This window comes from Penicillium argentinense, assembly GCF_028826775.1.
Source record: "Penicillium argentinense strain IBT 30761 chromosome Unknown utg000011l_segment0_segment0, whole genome shotgun sequence".
Taxonomy (NCBI): domain Eukaryota; kingdom Fungi; phylum Ascomycota; class Eurotiomycetes; order Eurotiales; family Aspergillaceae; genus Penicillium; species Penicillium argentinense.
Window position 1 is genome coordinate 1,632,849 of NW_026622670.1, and position 17,084 is coordinate 1,649,932.

Here is a 17,084-nt window from a genome sequence, read left to right on the forward strand (position 1 = left end):
GACCTCCGTCGCTAGGGCCCGGATGGAAGAATGCTGCTTGTCAAACGCCCACTGCTGGTGGCTGTGCCGTGCTTCCTACTCGTCCTGAGCTTCTTCTTCTACATCAGTCCCCGTCCGCGGTCTCGCGTCCAGCCCGCGCGAACGCCCCTCACCCAGCCGCATGGCCAGCATCGCTTCGACGGCGCCTGGAATTATGCGCGCGATCACGACAGCCTCCTTCTCACCCAGGGCGAATGCGATCTCGCTTTCCCCGATCTGTTTGCCGATCTCGAACGTGCCGGCGTTGTGCGCGCCGACCGGCCGATCACCCTCGGCGAGATTGACTCGATTTCGCCCCGAAATGGATATATCCGTGCTATGATTCACGACCAACAGGTACGCTGACCGGAGTGCAATCGGTGGAAAGCAATAAATCTGGTCTGACCCAGTTGTATCTAGCTTTATGTAATTGCAAAAGAAGGCGCCGTGTGGTCGCGTGAGATCGCGACGCTTTCCGCCCTCAACCGGGCCATCCTCACTTCTCCCGAACCTCTCCCCAACATCGAATTCGCTTTCAACACCGACGACCGTATCGATGATACCGCGCAGTGGGGCTACGCCCGCCGCCCCGAAGATGAATTGGTCTGGCTCATGCCGGATTTTGGATTCTGGTCCTGGCCCGAGATCAAGGCCGCATCAACCAAGGAGATCCTCCTCGATGTCGAGCGCGCTGAGAGAGAAGGCATGAACTGGACCCAGAAGACCGACAAGCTATTATGGCGGGGCACTTCCAAACTCGACCATGAGATCCGCAATAACTTACTCAGTGTGACGGAGAAGAAACCGTGGGCGGATGTCAAATCGCTGGATCAGGATGGTCAGCAGAGCATGCACAGCGACTACAAAACGATGCCAGAATATTGCGACTATAAATATCTCGCTCATGCAGAACGAACCTCCTCTTCCGGCCGTCTGAAGTACCTACAGATGTGCCGCAGCGTGATCGTCTCGCATAGACTAGACTGGATCCAGCACCACTACCATCTCCTGCGATCGTCAGGGTCCGAGCAGAACTTCGTCGAGGTCGAGCGTGATTGGTCAGACCTCGAGAGTAAAATGAAATGGCTGCGCAAGCACGACCGAGAAGCGAAGCGCATCGCCGATAATAACGTGAAGACGTTCCGCGAACGCTACCTCACGCAGGCCGCTGAAGTATGCTACTGGCGCCGGTTAATTCAAGAATGGGCCAAGGCAAGCGACTTCGAGCCCGAGTTTTTCACCGAAGAGAACGGCAAGAAGGTCCAAAGAGGACTGAGTGTCGAAACCTTCCTGCTGATGAGAGCTATGGATTGGGATTCATAGCATTGTCCATTGTGGACTATCGTTTATTTTGCACGGCGCATTCAAGGACATATGGGATTTAACGATACACTCGCTTTGGGCCAGAGGATTGGAGTTTTGTACATATAGATCATCTTCAGATTCGATCTGCCTGCATGGAAATTAATTCAAAATCATCTACCAACGTCTCGATCTAGATCCCTGGCCACTGTCACACGACCGCTCAGTTGCTGGACGGAACCATGGAGCGGCTGTGTTGAGGTCGCCACCTCCACACCCACACCGAATCGATTGAACCAATGCGCTCCCGCGTGGCTAGACAAGGACCTTGAGGACTGGAAATTCGCCTGATGCCACCGAATGCCATTAGAGTCTCCCCCGTCTCATCGGGAATGGTCATATGATTGACATCATTATGATCCGACTGGCCCCCGGAGCTCCTTTATATGGCTCGTCAAGCTACCGAGGGTGTTATCGCCTCTCTTTGAGAATGACCACACTTGACGGCTTAATCGATTGAATCTGAATACAGAATGTACCGAGCTCTGATCAAACACCAGCTCACCAGGCCATCGGCCTTCCACATCACCAGATTAGCGCGGGCCTCTGTCAGCGAGAAGGCCCGTCCAGACACCAAGGGCAACGAAGAATGCATGTTATCTTTTTCCTTATCTGAAAGTCTGCGTTCTAACACTCATCTCTAGTTTTCGTCACCACCACATTCCCTGATGACTACGAATCGTCTCCGTTGCAGCCAGACCTCCTAGAGCCGCGTCAAACAGCCGCTGCTGCCAGTGACAAGGTCAGTCAACTTGGTACTAAACTTTAGGGGAACGTCTCTGATAATGAGGTCATGACACAGGGAACAACTGAGCAGCACAAAGCAGATATCTACGATAGTCTCTGGGGCAAGGAAGCACAGGGAAGACCAAAAAAGCAAACAACAGCTCGAGACGAAGCACTCGAGGCTGAGCATGAGCCCGACATTGACGAGATGTAATATTGCACTAAGATTGTAATTTAAGCGACTTGACCAGTTGAAATTGAATGCTAATTTGAATCGAAAGGTTTTCATCTGATTCATTGTTGTTGAGATCAATTCTCATGATATTTTATGATTAGTAAACACATACGAGTTCGGGTGGTTCTACGGGGTCCTCTGGCGGGGTATCACAACGTGAAATGGAACTTCAAGTGCTTATGCGGGCCGACTGGGAATCGGAGCCAATGATATTCGGGGGATCGCTGCTGCATCAAGTCTCCGAATTCCTGTTGAGCGACGGACTTCGGGTCAATAGAAAGTCGACGATCTGAGGCCAGCTATTTGAGAAATGACTTAAATACTGAGCTGCCCTTCATCAAAGAAAGATACACACACCCAGTCCTGGTCACGATAAATCTCTTTATCACTTTATTCAATAAACAACACCCTTCTTGAGGAGCCCACAGCTGGCTATCAATCTACCAACACCCAACCATGTCCTCCTTCACTTTCTACGATGCAACCATCGTCCCGGCCCTGAGCGCCTTCAAAACAATGGACCACATCCTTCATGAAGCCGAGAAACACCCCGACGCCGCAACTTTCCCGACCGCTCGCCTGGCCGAAGACATGTACCCCTTGACGTACCAAATCCACATCTCCTCAAAACTGACGGAGCAAATGGTCGCAAGACTGACAGGCCGCGAAGCAGCCAACTTCGAGGACAACTTGTCCTCCTACGAAGAAATGCATGAGCGCATTGCGACCATCCTGAAGATTCTCGACGCGGAAGACAAGGGAATTGTTAACAGGGTCGCTGAAAAGGTTGAGGCGACGACTATTGGTCCGCTGAACACCGAGATGTCTAATTGGGGATATTCGGCTGCTTTCATTATTCCGAATATTTTCTTCCATCTTACTATTGCGTATGCTATTTTGAGGGGAAAGGGCGTGCCGCTGGGTAAGAAGGATTATCTTAAGGAGTTTTTGACGCCTCATTTGCCTGAAAGTGCTGGTCGACCTTGGCAGAAGAAGGCTTGAAATGGTCCATTGTTCATAGACTTTTCAATCTTGAAAAAGATTATCAGCAATGATGCAAAATGCGCTGGGCTCATTGAAATCTATGTAGGCAGGCGGCAAGGGGAAATCAGGTTTATTTATCTCAATCATTATTCGTGCTGTTAATTGAATGCCAGAAATCTTTGTCGCCTGGGATCTACATCACCGAGCGCAATTAGTACATCACGTTTCAGTCCCTCAACCACTCGGGCATCTGGACCCCACATCGTTAATAGGAACATTCAGGGAAGAACTTGGTTGCCTAGAGCCTCAACTTTCTTCTTCGAAGTCGCTAGTCTTGTACTCATGAAACAAGTAAGACGAATTGACCTTGAGGCCGCCCGCGCGCCATCTGGACCTCAACCACGGGCAAAAGTGGTTGAGTCTTCTTTGGATCTATTGGAAGATCCAAGTCATGGCGTACTCAACTACCAGTATACAGGACCAGATCAACAAGTGGTGGTGGAGACTAAGATCGTATCATATGAAGAGGTTTAGGTAGACTAATATGTCAAAATATGATGGAAGATTACTCATGTGCAGAAATTGAATTCACCGTGCCGAGTGTCTCACTCGCTGGCATCCTTGGGCTGGTTGGCGTCTTTGGGCTCATTAGCCTTGTCAGTTTCTGTGGACTCGTCCGCCCCTCTGGACTCCTTGCCCTTGTCGGCCTTTGTAGATTCGTCTGTCCCCTGGGACTCTTCGGTCTCTTTGGATTCATTAACCTTGTCGTTTTCTTCGGGCTTATTGGACTTGTCGGCTTCTTGAGGTTCGTCGGTCTTTTGGGGCTCGTCAGTTTCTCTTAGGGCGTTGACTCTGTTAGTCTCGTCGGCATCGCTAGAATCATCTCCCTTGCCGAGGAGATTGTCGAGAATCTCTCCCACATGAAATCCCATGTCCAGATGACCGTTCTCATCAAAAAAATGCGTCTCAGTCCCAGGCAGCATTTCAGCCGCTTGCTCCGCCATACTGAACGGCGAATTGCGATCGAGCTTCCCATGCCATAACCGAATGCCTCTCCCTTCCACATCTTCGAGATCAAATCCCCAGTCATTTAGAAGCATCAACTCTGTCGCCGATCCTGCACCGCCATTCCGAAATGCGCCTCGGATAGAGTCTATCGCCGCAGCTCTAATATAAGGTTTGATCCATGCCGCTTTCTCAGTGCCGGGTCGTTTCATCATGGCTGTGTCCAGCGTCTTTTCCAGCACCTTGGGGTCTGGATCCCTTGCAGGACGTCCCATTACCCAGTCTAGCATCCCGCCTGTAGCTAATCGCGGTAGCCAGGCACCGGCAGTGAGCAGCGCTCTCAATTCAGGCAGCATCCCTTTCGCATTCAACGTGAAGGGATACGCACCACACATTACTGCTACGCCCAGAAGACGCCCATTCGATGCTTCGTCGAGCGCATCACCGTTGATGCGGGGGATGCTGTGAGCGCAAGCAAGGGCATACGGCCCGCCGCCTGAGACACCCAGGACATGAAAATGGTGAATTTTCAGGTGGTCAGCGACGGCAAGAACATCCTTTGGCCAGTCGAGGATGCGGCGATCAGAGTAGTGTGTTGAGTTTCCAAAGCCGGGTCGGTCGATGGCAACCACACGAACATTGCGCTGCTTCAGGTATTCGGGCTCGATCAGGATTGCTTCACTGGAGCAGCCGGGATAGCCATGGAAGTAGAAGATGGCGGCCGGAGGCTCTTGTTGGTCGTTTGTTTGGTCATCACCGTATACGGTCCATGCGAGGGTGCGCCCAGAGGGCAGAGTAAGAATGTCTTTGCCTCCGGGTTGAGGTTGAACAGCCATTGTGAAGGTGGGGAATTTTTATCAATGACGCTAGCCTGAGGCTGAGTGGCTGGAGAGTCGTGAAAAACAAGACAAGAGAACAAGGTCTCGGTCTTGCGTTTTGTGAGGTATGCTTGATTCGTGTTGTAAAAAGGGATTCTCGTATTTGGAGCTCCTTTTGGGAGGTTGTTTGATGTAGGAGATTGTGAGGTGTAGAAGCTCAAGCCGCGTCGATGCTGTCGCAAAGCCTCCAAGATGGGGCCGAAACGCGGGAGTCAGGTGATCTATTCGAGGCGATCCGAGGGCCTCGTTGCTTCTTCATTTTTCCTTTCTTTCTGATGCGAGGTGATCTGACAATTCGAATAAATGAAGCAGTCGCTTGCATGAACGGTTCTCAATACCACATCAAGATGCAATGGGGCTAGCTCAATTAGGAACCCTGTCGACAACTCATGTGATCAATTGTGGTCCACTCGGTGCCCGTCTAGTTCAAATTTTTGTCCAGGGATATCGAGAAGATATATCTCGTTCGGGTCGATTCATTGTGATCCTGAATAAATTTGCCTATGCCGTTTTTCTTTTCTGGTCAGGTTCGATGATCCCTTTCAGATTAATGTGGGAAAACGAAAAGATGTGAAGGGGTGAAATTGCTCTTCGACACTTGTAGAAAACATATATAATCACAGCGCACTAGTTATGAACGTACCTCAATCCACGGTCCATGCCTCGGAATGTTTTTTACGTGCGAGGGCGATCTTGACATACTTAGAGAACCCGAAGGAATGAATTAAGCATTAGATTAGACATGGGACTGGAGCCTGCACATTAGGCATGTTGTGTTTATCCCCATAACTAATAACTAGTTAACTAACTAACTAGTGTAGTGGGGGGACCCCCCTCCCCTACTACGTGGGTGCCATCCAGACTATGTGACATAGCAGGCAGTATACAGTATACAGTGGCCGGATAGCTAGTTCTAGAATACACCTTACACCTCCCCGACCTGACCCCTACATTTGTGTTTCTCGCTATTTCCTGACAGCTAAGCGAGTATTTTGTGGTGGTTTTCTGCTGAATCGACCCGCACGTCTCAGCGCGTGCTGCCATCGAGCGTTCCCCTCTTCACTAGTTAGTGTCGGTATCAGTGGAGAATCAGTATTGTAAGGGATGGTCAGTTTGTATCATTGTAACTTAGCCAAGAGTCTTAGTCATGCTCGGTCGCATACAAATTTGTGAGAGAACGAACATAACCAATGCAGATGACAAGGTATCTATGATTCGTCCAGGTGATTGGGTCTAAAGCGGTACCGACTTAACTAGCTAACTATAGTTAGTTAGTTGGATGGTATGAGTCAGCATCACGTGTGGACCTCGGTCCCCAGTCCCAACAAAATCACGATCGTGACGGGGCTGACATGACTGATCGGCCCGGAGTCTTATCGAGATCCATCGTGACTTCATCGCGCTTCCTTGCACTCCTTGTACCATCATCTGTCGCTCCTTAAAAAAGTTCAAGTCGAGTCCGGGCAGCCCGTGTCAACCCCTTAAGAAGACCATGAGGTAGTTGCTGAGTGGAACTATACCCTTGTTCTTGTCCTATCAGCCGTGCTATTGGGCTGGACAATAGTCTCCGGGAGCCACTCTGATTGCAGTCTCACATCCTTGCAACGCCACTCCTTGCCCTTACTGCCAAGCCGACTGTTCGTCTCTTATCTTTCGCGACAAACCACCATGTCCATACCGGCAGCGCTCCGTGTTGAAAGCATGCGCGACTTGCTGTCGGCCGCAGGACCACTAGCGTCCTGGAGGACACTGGCCTTGATTTTGGCATTTATCAACTTGAAGAGTCTCCCATTCGTCTGGCATGTAAGTGAGGCCCGCAAGGTGTCTCTATCATGCTTGTCGAAATTGGGTTTGGCGGGCATATAGGGTCTCCTAACTGTCCGACGCTGTCCGAGATGCTGACCGAAAGATACAGTTCCGCATTCTGTACCACTTTGCGACCAATTTGCGTTTGAAGCCTAGTGCTCCCTTCTTCCCAAAGGGGAAGGCCATTCTGGATGCACAAGGCCAGCCGACACACCCAGTCTTTGTGCCAGTCCGAGTCACTTCGCGAACACCATTGCTGGAGACAGACTATAATCTACACAAATCGAACAGCACATATTTCACCGACCTGGATGTGTCGCGTACGGCACTCGTGAGCCGACTTTACAGTCCCGGCGTTGGCCTGGTCAGCAAAGAGCTAGATAAGGAATTTGCCGCTGCAGCTCAGGCCGAAGGGAAGCATGCCCCCAAGAAGAAGCCCGTTCTCATCGTGCTTGGATCTGTCTTCTGCAGTTTCAAACGCGAGATCAAGCCCTTCGAGCTGTATGAGATGCACTCCAAGGTGATCTCCTGGGACAAGAAATGGATGTACATCCTCACCTGCTTCATGCGTCCCGCTAGCCGTCCTGGTGGTGAGAAGCAAATATTGGCCACTGCTCTGAGCAAGTACGTTGTCAAGAAGGGTCGTTTGACTGTCGCCCCAGAGCGGATCCTCCGCCTTGGTGGATTCCTCCCCGCGCCTCCACCAGGGAGCCAGACCAAGGAGGCACCGACCGACTCATCTGCCGAAGTCTCTGCAATTGGGACCCCTGCTAGCGGCGAAGGTATCACCTCCACTGGTGTTGATGGATCTCTGGTGCGCGAGGTGCTCAAAATGAATGATGAAGATATTCCGAAGCGAGAGGTTCTCGAAGAACAAAAGGCTGCCAATTCCGACTCATGGGATTCTGAGGAATGGACCTGGGACAGAATTGAACAGGAGAGGCTGCGGGGACTGGCCGTCGTGGATGGTTACATTAACCTAGACGATAAACTACACCAGGAATGGATGTAATTATCAACTAATCATAGCAATAGAATGGGCCTTTCAGAAGATGATGTTTCTACTTGTGTGAATGTATGGAGAGCTTCCTACTGGTTTTGCAGCCATTGCTTTGCATCGAATAATCTATCATATAGATCTTTCCTTCCCACTGATACAGTAACTAGGGCTATGTGGGTTGACGTCAGCATCCGACTTCGGATCCATGAAAACAACTAGACCCCGCAAGAGAAACTTGAGTGGGAGAGCTGGTTCAACAGATACCACCTCCCTCATACTATATCATCTGACGCGGACACCAAAGAAATTAAACGGCCCAGAAGAAAGTATACGTAGGTGCCATCGCCATGACTTTATACTGCCCTAGTCCCACCGGTCGCCCTGTGGACGTGGGGAACCACCTCTGCAGGCAAACCGATAACAGACTGACCACATCTATTTTTACAGCCTGGGAAGGAAATGTCTAAGGGAATACCTCAGCAAATTACCAAGAGCTCAGCATGACGCGATAAGGAAACCATTTCAATCCCGGCTGACATGCGGCGTGATGGGTTCATCTCCATATCTGGTCGTTTTATGACCGAGTGTTCTTTTCCCATGGAGAGAATCGAAGGTTCCGTCCTCTGCCGTATGTTCCAATCCAAGCAGACACCCGAAGCGCGAAAAGCATTGTACGGTCATCATAACTCCGCCCGTGATGGGTGTGCAATTGGGAGGGTCAGAGACATCGTATTCTCGCAATGGACCGAATGCACAGCTGAAGAAAGTAAAGAAGGGGAATGCGATCAGGTATGTGATCATATTTTCAAGTTGCAACATGAGATGCATGGGAAAGGCTGAGCTCACTCACTCCTGAGCGCTTGTCTGAAGACACAGAGTGGTATATTGACATGTACTTCCTGCCTTATGGAAAGGCGGACCCCACGAAGACCACCATGGTCATCGGTATTTCTTTGTCTAAATTAAGCGTATACCGTCGTTGGAAATTCATCGAGGGTGCTCGCAAGATTACATGCCTACATCATGAAAGGGCCTTCGGCACAAACACCCAGGCCATATACTTGAGCTGGAATGCTGCGGCTGTGAGAAAGGAAGCCGATGACACGCCGCCCTGGAGCACAAATAGATCAACGACGAAGAGGTAGAGCGAAGAGAGGCCTGGGAGAAAAAGCACATAGACTACCTCAACACAATTTCTCACCAGAAAGTCAAGCCGAATCTCTTGACGGGCTGACACCAGTTGGCAGCTATATCGTTGATTGCGAAAAATTTGAAAAAATCATCACAACAATTTGCCAATACGGACGGGTGATTTCTGTCCTAGAATTTACGACATGGATACGCCTGGAATTTTTATGAGCACTTTTGAATTTGGGATTGTGGAGGGGCGCAATTATCATTTGTGCCGAGGAACTTGCTCTAGTTGACTATTGTTCTCAACTTGATCACGAGGATGAAACGACGTCGAGTGATGCTCCAGTTGACGATGACGCTTCAGATACCAATGACGCTGCCAATGGCAACGACTCTGGAATTGACGACGACGATGATTTGAACGAAGAAAGCCCTCAGCCAGATTCTAAGAGAAAGGCGCAAGAATCGCATGCAACACAGAATTCAGAGAAGCTCGAGGCAGCAACGCCCCGCAACTATCTGCTAAAGCTTAGTTGCCGTGAGGTAAATGGCCCGCTCAGATTCGACGCATTCGACGGAACCATCGATTTCCAGGATGAGAAATTTGCTAGCTTTGAAGGAGAAGCATACTTTCCTTGTGCGGGCTACAGGGTGCCGTTTGTTGCTCGAAAGGTCACGGATGTGCCTGAGGTCTTCGGAAGGGGCTGGGGAGCCTATGGGGAAGAGCGCATACCAATATGCGCGAGTGAGGACGGGGAGATGGTGCTAGATCTTATCTTTCGAAAACGTAATATTGTAAGCAGTTTAGCTAGGAGTTCTTAATGTTTTGTTAAGAAGTCGTCAAAGACAGCAACTGGAATGGCAATGAACGCGCGTATGCGATTTCCTACCGTGAACACCTGTAGGGATAAAGTACTGTACCCTAAGGTATGTACCCGTGCTATCAGATGTGCAGCGCACGCATATCGCAGATTTGAGCTTGGGGCCCGGGCGAGTCCGTGCGTGGTGAGATCACATCACATCCTCAAATCCAGGGATCGCGCCAAGAGGCCCTCGCTCGGCTCCGGCGGTATCCGAGAGCTGCGCACAGCCCCCTTGTATTGTTTACCACAGATGAGACGCTCGGCAAGTGCTAATGCCCATCACAACGGGCCACCGTTACCGTTTTTACCATACGAGATTGTAACCGCCCAAGTACATCACGTGCCGCACGTGACTACACGCCCTGTGAACGTGGACCAAGCTCAGCAACCATTGCAATCAGTTTCGACTGTCGCAAAGCTGCGAGACAAGCTGCAACCCTCGTGAAACTGGTAAGTGCCATTGTGCTCAGATCGTTTGTTGTTTTCTGTCATCACCGCAATGCGTTTCATGGCCCAGGACTGGTGAGACTCAGGGAAACACTCATTAGCCTGTCCGACACCGGATGGGTTTACAGTTTCATACACCAGTCCACTTCGCGGCTCCCCCAAGGCGCTACGAGACCAGTCCACCTTTTCCCGCTCTGATCGGACTGAATTCCCACTCAGTGCCCTGGCAGACGCTGTGATTAGCCTGAAGCCCCAAGCCCATTCACTCTTCGCCCTGATCCCACCTGCCCCTGCCTCCCAGTGTCAGGCCATCGTGCCCTCGCTCCACTGGCGTTCCGTCACCTGCATGATTGGCCCACCCTCCTTCTTCCTCATCCTTCTTCCATGGGGCGAATCTAGCCTAGCGTGCTATTGCGCTGCTTCACTCGTTCCTTGCAACTCCCTGTTCATTCACTTTCTCCCCCTGTGACGCTTAAAATCCCATCGCACTGAAAGTCGATTGGCTTGCATTGTGAATTTTGTTCTTAGCTAAACGTCTTTCTCTTTTTCCGACTTCAGGGGAAGAAAGTGTCTCCGAAACACAGCTTATCGAACCATTGCCTGTGGTACATCTCACCGGGTGTACACACCACCGCTCCTTCGCCTGAAAGCTTGATCAACTACCGAACCCTTCTCCCAATCGAGACTCGAAACCCTTGCCTCGACTGCCCGACATAATACCTTTCCCCCGACCGCTGGGAACCAATCTTTGCCGTCGAAAAGCGGTCGCTCCATTCGACGACGGCACCCCGATATCAAACCACATTCGCCGACAAGCCCCCTACCCCCGGTCATTCAATATGGCGGCAACCCTTGATCGAACGCACCCAGACCCGCTAGCGGGCGGCCCAGTTGTTGATTCGGCGTCTATCACTCCTCCCCACAGCGCCAACGGAAAGAAGGATGTCCCAGAAGGGGTTCCTTCCGAGCTATCGGACCTCGAGTTGGACTCCAAGCCTGCAGCGACCCATGAAGAGCCTGCTATCAAACAAGAAGAGCCAGAGGAACAGGTGGAAGAGGACATCGAGCCTGACCATTACTATGGCGGCGGAAAAATCCCTGTTTTCAAACCAGTATGTGGAAACACCATTCTGAAAGAGGGGGCCTGTGCTGCTGGAAGAGTTAAACTGCTTTGCAGTTATTAATACTCAAAAGTCGCGGGACTTGAGAATTTTCTTGGACTAAAGCTAACACCGAGATTACAGACAATGGATCAATTCCGAGACTTCCAAAAGTTTATCAACAAGATTGATAAGTATGGAATGCAAGCTGGAATTGTGAAAGTGGTCCCTCCAAAAGAATGGTGAGTCGTGGACATATGAATCTATCAAAAATACCGTAGCTGAACATCATATAGGAGCGAGTCACTTTCGCCGCTTGACGAGGCTGTCAAGTCGATCCGAGTGAAAAACCCCATCATGCAAGAATTCCATGGCTCGCACGGCACATACACGCAAGCAAACATTGAACGTCAACGTTCCTACAATCTGCCTCAATGGAAGGCCCTATGCGAGGAAAGCAATCACCAACCGCCAGCCCGCCGTGGCGAGAGACGTCGAAACCAAGAGCGAGCAAATCGCGCGGCTCCTACCCCACGAGCCCAATCTAGCCGCCCGGAGAGTCAGAAGCGCCGCCCCGGACGACCTGCTAAGCGCGGAAACCAAGCCAAGGTCAAAGAAGAGCATGCACCCGACGACGCTGATAAGACTAAGCCCGAGGGCCCCCCGACTCCTGTGTCTCCCGAATCCATTCCCGTAGAGCCTAAAAGCGAGGAACTGAGCGAAGGAGAATCGCTGCCCGCCACCAAACCCAAGGGCCGGCAGCCTAAGTCCGTGACATCTCGACGAAAGAACAACCGGGGTGAGACAGTGGACCATGTCGACGAAGAAGCTTTTAAGGCATTCGACTACCGCATCCACGACAACGAAGACTACACCGCCGATCGATGCGATGAGCTCGAGACCGCATACTGGAAGTCGCTCATGTTCAGCAATCCCCTGTACGGTGCAGACATGCCCGGCTCGCTCTTCGACGACTCGATCGAATCTTGGAATGTTGCCAAGTTGCCCAATCTGCTCGATGTTCTCGGTCAGAAAGTACCCGGTGTCAACACCGCATACCTGTATCTGGGTATGTGGAAGGCTACATTTGCCTGGCATCTGGAAGACGTGGATCTCTACAGTATCAACTACATCCACTTCGGAGCCCCAAAGCAGTGGTACAGCATCTCGCAAGATGATGCTCCCAAGTTTGAGGCTGCGATGCGCAGCATCTGGTCTAGCGACGCCAAAAACTGCGATCAATTCCTCCGCCACAAGACCTACCTCGTCTCTCCCAGTCTGCTGAAATCTCAATATGGAATCACTGTGAACCGCCTGGTCCACTACGAAGGGGAGTTTGTCATCACTTTCCCTTACGGATACCACTCTGGGTACAATATCGGGTACAATTGTGCCGAGTCGGTCAATTTCGCAACCGAGAGATGGCTGGACTACGGCCGGATCGCCAAGAAGTGCCATTGTGAGGCCGACAGCGTTTGGATCGATGTGGACGAGATTGAACGCAAGCTCCGTGGTGAAGCCACGCCCGAGTACTACGGCGACTTCGAGAGCGAGTTGGACGGATTCGAAGGGGCTTCGGATCTTCTGACACCTCCGCGCAGCGTGCCTGAAAAGGCATCCTCCACCCGTGGTCGAAAGCGGAAGATCACGGGCGACGGGCCGAGGACCAAACGATCCAAGATCCACCAGGAAGGCCCGCGGGTGTTTCCGTGCTTGCTCTGCCCGAACGATCTTGACTACGAGGATCTGTTACCCACGGAAGATGGCAAGGGCCACGCGCATCGCCGTTGTGCTTCGTTTATCGAGGAGACCACGATTTTGCGGGATGCGGCCGGTAATGAAGTGGTGTGCGACATTGGCCTGATTCCCAAGGCGCGACTCGGTCTGAAGTGTCTTTTCTGTCGCGAAGTCCACGGTGCCTGCTTCCAATGCAATTTCGGCAAATGTACTCGCGCCTACCATGCGACATGCGCTCTCTTGGCCGGTGTTCAGGTCGAACATGGTTCCATTGCCGTGATCGCCGACGACGGCGAGCAATACGCACTGCCGAATGTGGATCTGAAATGTAAATTCCACCGCCAGAAGCGCCCGGCCGGATTGCTGGGAGAATCGTCTGATTTGGATCGTCGTGTGATTGAGGCCGCTCGCCGCCTGAACTCCGGTGAACTGATCCAATTCCAAGCCGACAAGGAAATCAATGGAGCCATTGTGCTCCAGAACCGCCCGGAAGAGCGAACGCTGCTGGTGAAGGTTCTGCCACGAGGGTAAGTGAAACTATCTTGACGTTTTTGTGAATCATGTTTGTTCCAAAAACTCTCCAAAACTGCCCCTCCCCTCCTCCAACCCCACCTCGGGGGGATTTTCCCCTGTTTCCCCCTTCTCCCCGAACCTCCCGACCCAAGCAAGGCCCGACCTTGGAACCGGCCGAGGCTTGGAATCACCTGATGATCGAATACTGATAAATGTCAATAGAGATGTGATTGAAATGCCCTACCGCTGGATGCTGGTCATCCGCAAGAGTAATTACGCACCCCTTGCGCCGGGAATTCAACCCCTCCCGGCCCACTTGGTGCGAAAGCCCGAACAGCGAAAGGACTACGAAGCCGCCGTGCCGGTTGCAGGCAGTGCATTCTGCGACGAGAAAGCTCCCTATCACTGGGCCGAATTCGAGACGGTGGATGCAGCTAGGAATCAATTAGCCCCACCGGTTACGGTGAGCATCGACAGACCAGAGCAGATTTGGTATTATTTGGGCGCGCAGTCCACCGAAAATAGGGCACAGTATACGCACAACCCTAGCGTGCCCGTCCACAACCCGCGGGCCAATTTCCTGGACGTCGTCAAGTCGCTTGGCGTGGCTGGTGCTGCTCGTGCATCGAAGATCTCCCCCCACCATCTCTTCCATTATGCTCCCACCGCCCCTGCCCCTCCTTTCCAGCAAAATCTTTACGCCCAACACCGACCGCAGCTACAACATAAACACTCCTTCCTGAACGCCGACACCCCTCACCTGTCATCCCGACCGCCCTCCTCTTCTGCCTCCCTGCAGCACCTTGCCCCTCCCCCTCCCCCTGCCCCTGCTGCCGGTGCTGCTGCTGCTGGTCCTGCGATGCCGTCGGCCTTTCGTACCCTGCCGAATCAATCCGCCCGCCATGCCCCCTATCCTTCGATCGCCAAATCGCAAATACAGCAGCAGCACCACCTCCCTTCCACCAATACCTTTGCCAACGTCCGTGAACTCATCGCCCGGCGTCGTCTGGCTCAGATCACCGATCATGCCAATGTCTTCGCCGGGTACACGATCGTCAGCCCGGAATTGGTGGTAGAGACCCTGCTGGGCCCGATGGGCTCGATCCCTCCAGCGACCGGCTTGGAGAAGCTCGAGTTGGCCATGGCCCAGCAGCGGGTGCAGCCGCGGGCTGCTGACGGGACCTTACTACCGCCCCAAACCCTCAACATGAGGTCGGAAGAGGTGACTCGACTACTTCAGATGCTTCGATTCTCGCTTGTCAGCCACCGCGAGCGATTGGATGTGATCCAGAAGAAGGAGTCGGAGGGCGTCAAGCAGGAGACTGTCGACAGAGGGAGCATCGCCGCGGCCAAGATGCCGGGAAAGTATGCTTTCCTCGACCAACAGCGGGCTCTAGCCCCCAACGTCTATCAGTCCCCGTACAACATGCCGTCTGGACTCTCGGAATACGCCAAGAAGACATATGAGCTGATTCCCTCCGCGGACGAGCCGCCCAAGGAGTCGCTCGCCAATGGTTTCTTCGCCAGTCTGTCCCAGGCCGACAAGGACAAGATCATGAAGACATGTGGCAGCTACGTGCAACGGGCCATTGACCGATCGGCCAGCCACAGCCGACACAGCTCCACGGCCTCCAATCTCCGACTGTCAACGGCGCTCGCGCAGCAGACCGAAAACCCGACGATTGACATCACCACCGTTGAAGACCCACCGATATCAGGCCTCGATCTTCCCTTGCATGCAGACTCTCCATGTTCCAGCTTTGGTAGATCCCATCTGCGGCTCCAGTCGCCGGGTGACTTCCCTATCCACGGCCCCGATCCCCACCCCGATCATCACGATCTGTTTGGTGATCAACAGGCCAACACCCGTTTCTGGCAGAACGGGCCGTGGGCCGCCGGCGACGGCAACACGCCCAACGAAGAGAATCGACCGTTCTTCGGGCCCCATGAGCGCCTGAAGCATGACTACGCCTCCTCTGACATCTCCTTGGGCAAAGGGCCCGGTTCTCTGCACTCGGTCGATATGGCTGGCTTCGGTTTCGATACGGCCGAGGATCTTTGCGCCGGCTTGAGCCCATAGCCGTCCGCACTGTTTCTCATCTGTCCGACCGTTCTCTGTATCCCTCCTCGTTTTGCCTTGCGATTATACTGCATCTCATGTAACGACTTCACCGGACCACGACTGCATGACTGGGCGTTTTTTTGTTCCCTTTCCCGACTTCGATTTACGATCGTTCCTCTACTACGGGTTATGTTCTCATTGTGTTATGATTTCTGGAGTTTCACGCTAGCTGGCTGGTTACGACTCAGCGTGTCTCTTTTTTTCTGTTTTTCACTGTTTCCCCCTTCCTACTTTACCTGAAATTCCTCCACCAAAACTCTCCGCGTCTCCTCCCCCTCTCTGCGAATCTCGATCCGAACGCTTTCGTTTTCTACCGGAACCCAAACCGTTGACTGGCGTTCGACTGATTTTTGTGCATCTCCAACCAAAAGCCTATCCCCTCCCCCATCAACCTCATCTCGTCCTTTACCCCTTCACCCTTTTAACTCGCCCGCACCCCCATATACTCCTCACCTTTCGATCTCTAGGGCCTACTTTCGCCCGCTCCACGATCCCGATCACCATACCCCCTGTCCAACTAGATACTCCAAACAAGAAAAAAATTCTTTTCAAAGACTGGACGTTTCCCCTGTTTTTTATTTTGATACCCCCCTTGCACACACTCGGCGCTTGTTCCCTCTGGCCCGAGCTTGCCATCCCCATTGTGCTCTTGATTACTGTCTCCTTCCTGGCGCTCATTCTCTTTGCGCCTCTTCTCCCCCGGAGTCGAGGCGGCAAATCTGATGTGGCAGCCGTCACCACGGGTGACTCGATGTGAACTACAAGCAAGAAAAAAAAAACAAATGAAACCTAACAAATTTTTTATGGACCAAGCTTTCCCTGACCCTCTCTTGGGGTTTAAATTAGTATCAATTGTAGCCTGCTCCGCCTGCTTGCAGCAGCCTTGCTGAATGATTTTTTCTAGTGCCCGGCTGGACTGGAGCCTCCAGCGACGGGAGACTCCACCACGCGACCTTTTTCCTGAGTCGGCGGGCCATGGAGGACACACTCGACCCTCTCGTAGGCGTGTTCTGACAGGCTTGTCTATCTTCAGGGTGCCGAAGACCCTGGATAGCTTATCAGCCCCCTATTGTTTAGTCACAGCCCCCAGTTCGAGCCGGACCACGAAACCGGAACCGCGGGTTGCTGATAAGCGGTGTCTCACCCCAAAAGCG

General features: G+C 52.4%; 7 protein-coding genes across 7 annotated transcripts; 6 read left to right on the forward strand and 1 right to left on the reverse strand.

The window, feature by feature from the left end:
* Positions 1 to 30: 30 nt before the first annotated feature.
* N7532_011627 (CAZyme family GT90) lies at positions 31 to 1,341 on the forward strand (the record flags this gene model as incomplete). The annotated part of the gene is made up of 2 exons (XM_056624118.1): positions 31 to 375; positions 439 to 1,341. 2 exons carry the CDS (start codon positions 31 to 33, stop codon positions 1,339 to 1,341), a joined length of 1,248 nt encoding a protein of 415 aa, XP_056469106.1.
* Positions 1,342 to 1,853: 512 nt separating this feature from the next.
* Positions 1,854 to 2,320, forward strand: N7532_011628 (uncharacterized protein; the record flags this gene model as incomplete). Its single annotated transcript, XM_056624119.1, has 3 exons — positions 1,854 to 1,998; positions 2,025 to 2,122; positions 2,150 to 2,320. The coding sequence occupies 3 exons, from the start codon at positions 1,854 to 1,856 to the stop codon at positions 2,318 to 2,320; spliced, it is 414 nt and encodes a 137-aa protein (XP_056469107.1).
* A 477-nt stretch (positions 2,321 to 2,797) lies between these two features.
* On the forward strand, positions 2,798 to 3,343 carry N7532_011629 (DUF1993 domain-containing protein; the record flags this gene model as incomplete). Its single annotated transcript, XM_056624120.1, has 1 exon — positions 2,798 to 3,343. The coding sequence occupies one exon, from the start codon at positions 2,798 to 2,800 to the stop codon at positions 3,341 to 3,343; it is 546 nt and encodes a 181-aa protein (XP_056469108.1).
* A 587-nt stretch (positions 3,344 to 3,930) lies between these two features.
* On the reverse strand, positions 3,931 to 5,166 carry N7532_011630 (alpha/beta hydrolase; the record flags this gene model as incomplete). The annotated part of the gene is made up of 1 exon (XM_056624121.1): positions 3,931 to 5,166. The coding sequence occupies one exon, from the start codon at positions 5,164 to 5,166 to the stop codon at positions 3,931 to 3,933; it is 1,236 nt and encodes a 411-aa protein (XP_056469109.1).
* A 1,710-nt stretch (positions 5,167 to 6,876) lies between these two features.
* Positions 6,877 to 8,026, forward strand: N7532_011631 (acyl-CoA thioesterase; the record flags this gene model as incomplete). The annotated part of the gene is made up of 2 exons (XM_056624122.1): positions 6,877 to 7,011; positions 7,124 to 8,026. The coding sequence occupies 2 exons, from the start codon at positions 6,877 to 6,879 to the stop codon at positions 8,024 to 8,026; spliced, it is 1,038 nt and encodes a 345-aa protein (XP_056469110.1).
* Positions 8,027 to 8,711: 685 nt separating this feature from the next.
* Positions 8,712 to 10,053, forward strand: N7532_011632 (uncharacterized protein; the record flags this gene model as incomplete). The annotated part of the gene is made up of 4 exons (XM_056624123.1): positions 8,712 to 8,803; positions 8,850 to 9,155; positions 9,400 to 9,935; positions 9,983 to 10,053. The coding sequence occupies 4 exons, from the start codon at positions 8,712 to 8,714 to the stop codon at positions 10,051 to 10,053; spliced, it is 1,005 nt and encodes a 334-aa protein (XP_056469111.1).
* A 1,244-nt stretch (positions 10,054 to 11,297) lies between these two features.
* N7532_011633 (putative jumonji family transcription factor) lies at positions 11,298 to 15,888 on the forward strand (the record flags this gene model as incomplete). Its single annotated transcript, XM_056624124.1, has 4 exons — positions 11,298 to 11,570; positions 11,703 to 11,800; positions 11,855 to 13,822; positions 14,031 to 15,888. The coding sequence occupies 4 exons, from the start codon at positions 11,298 to 11,300 to the stop codon at positions 15,886 to 15,888; spliced, it is 4,197 nt and encodes a 1,398-aa protein (XP_056469112.1).
* Positions 15,889 to 17,084: the final 1,196 nt, after the last annotated feature.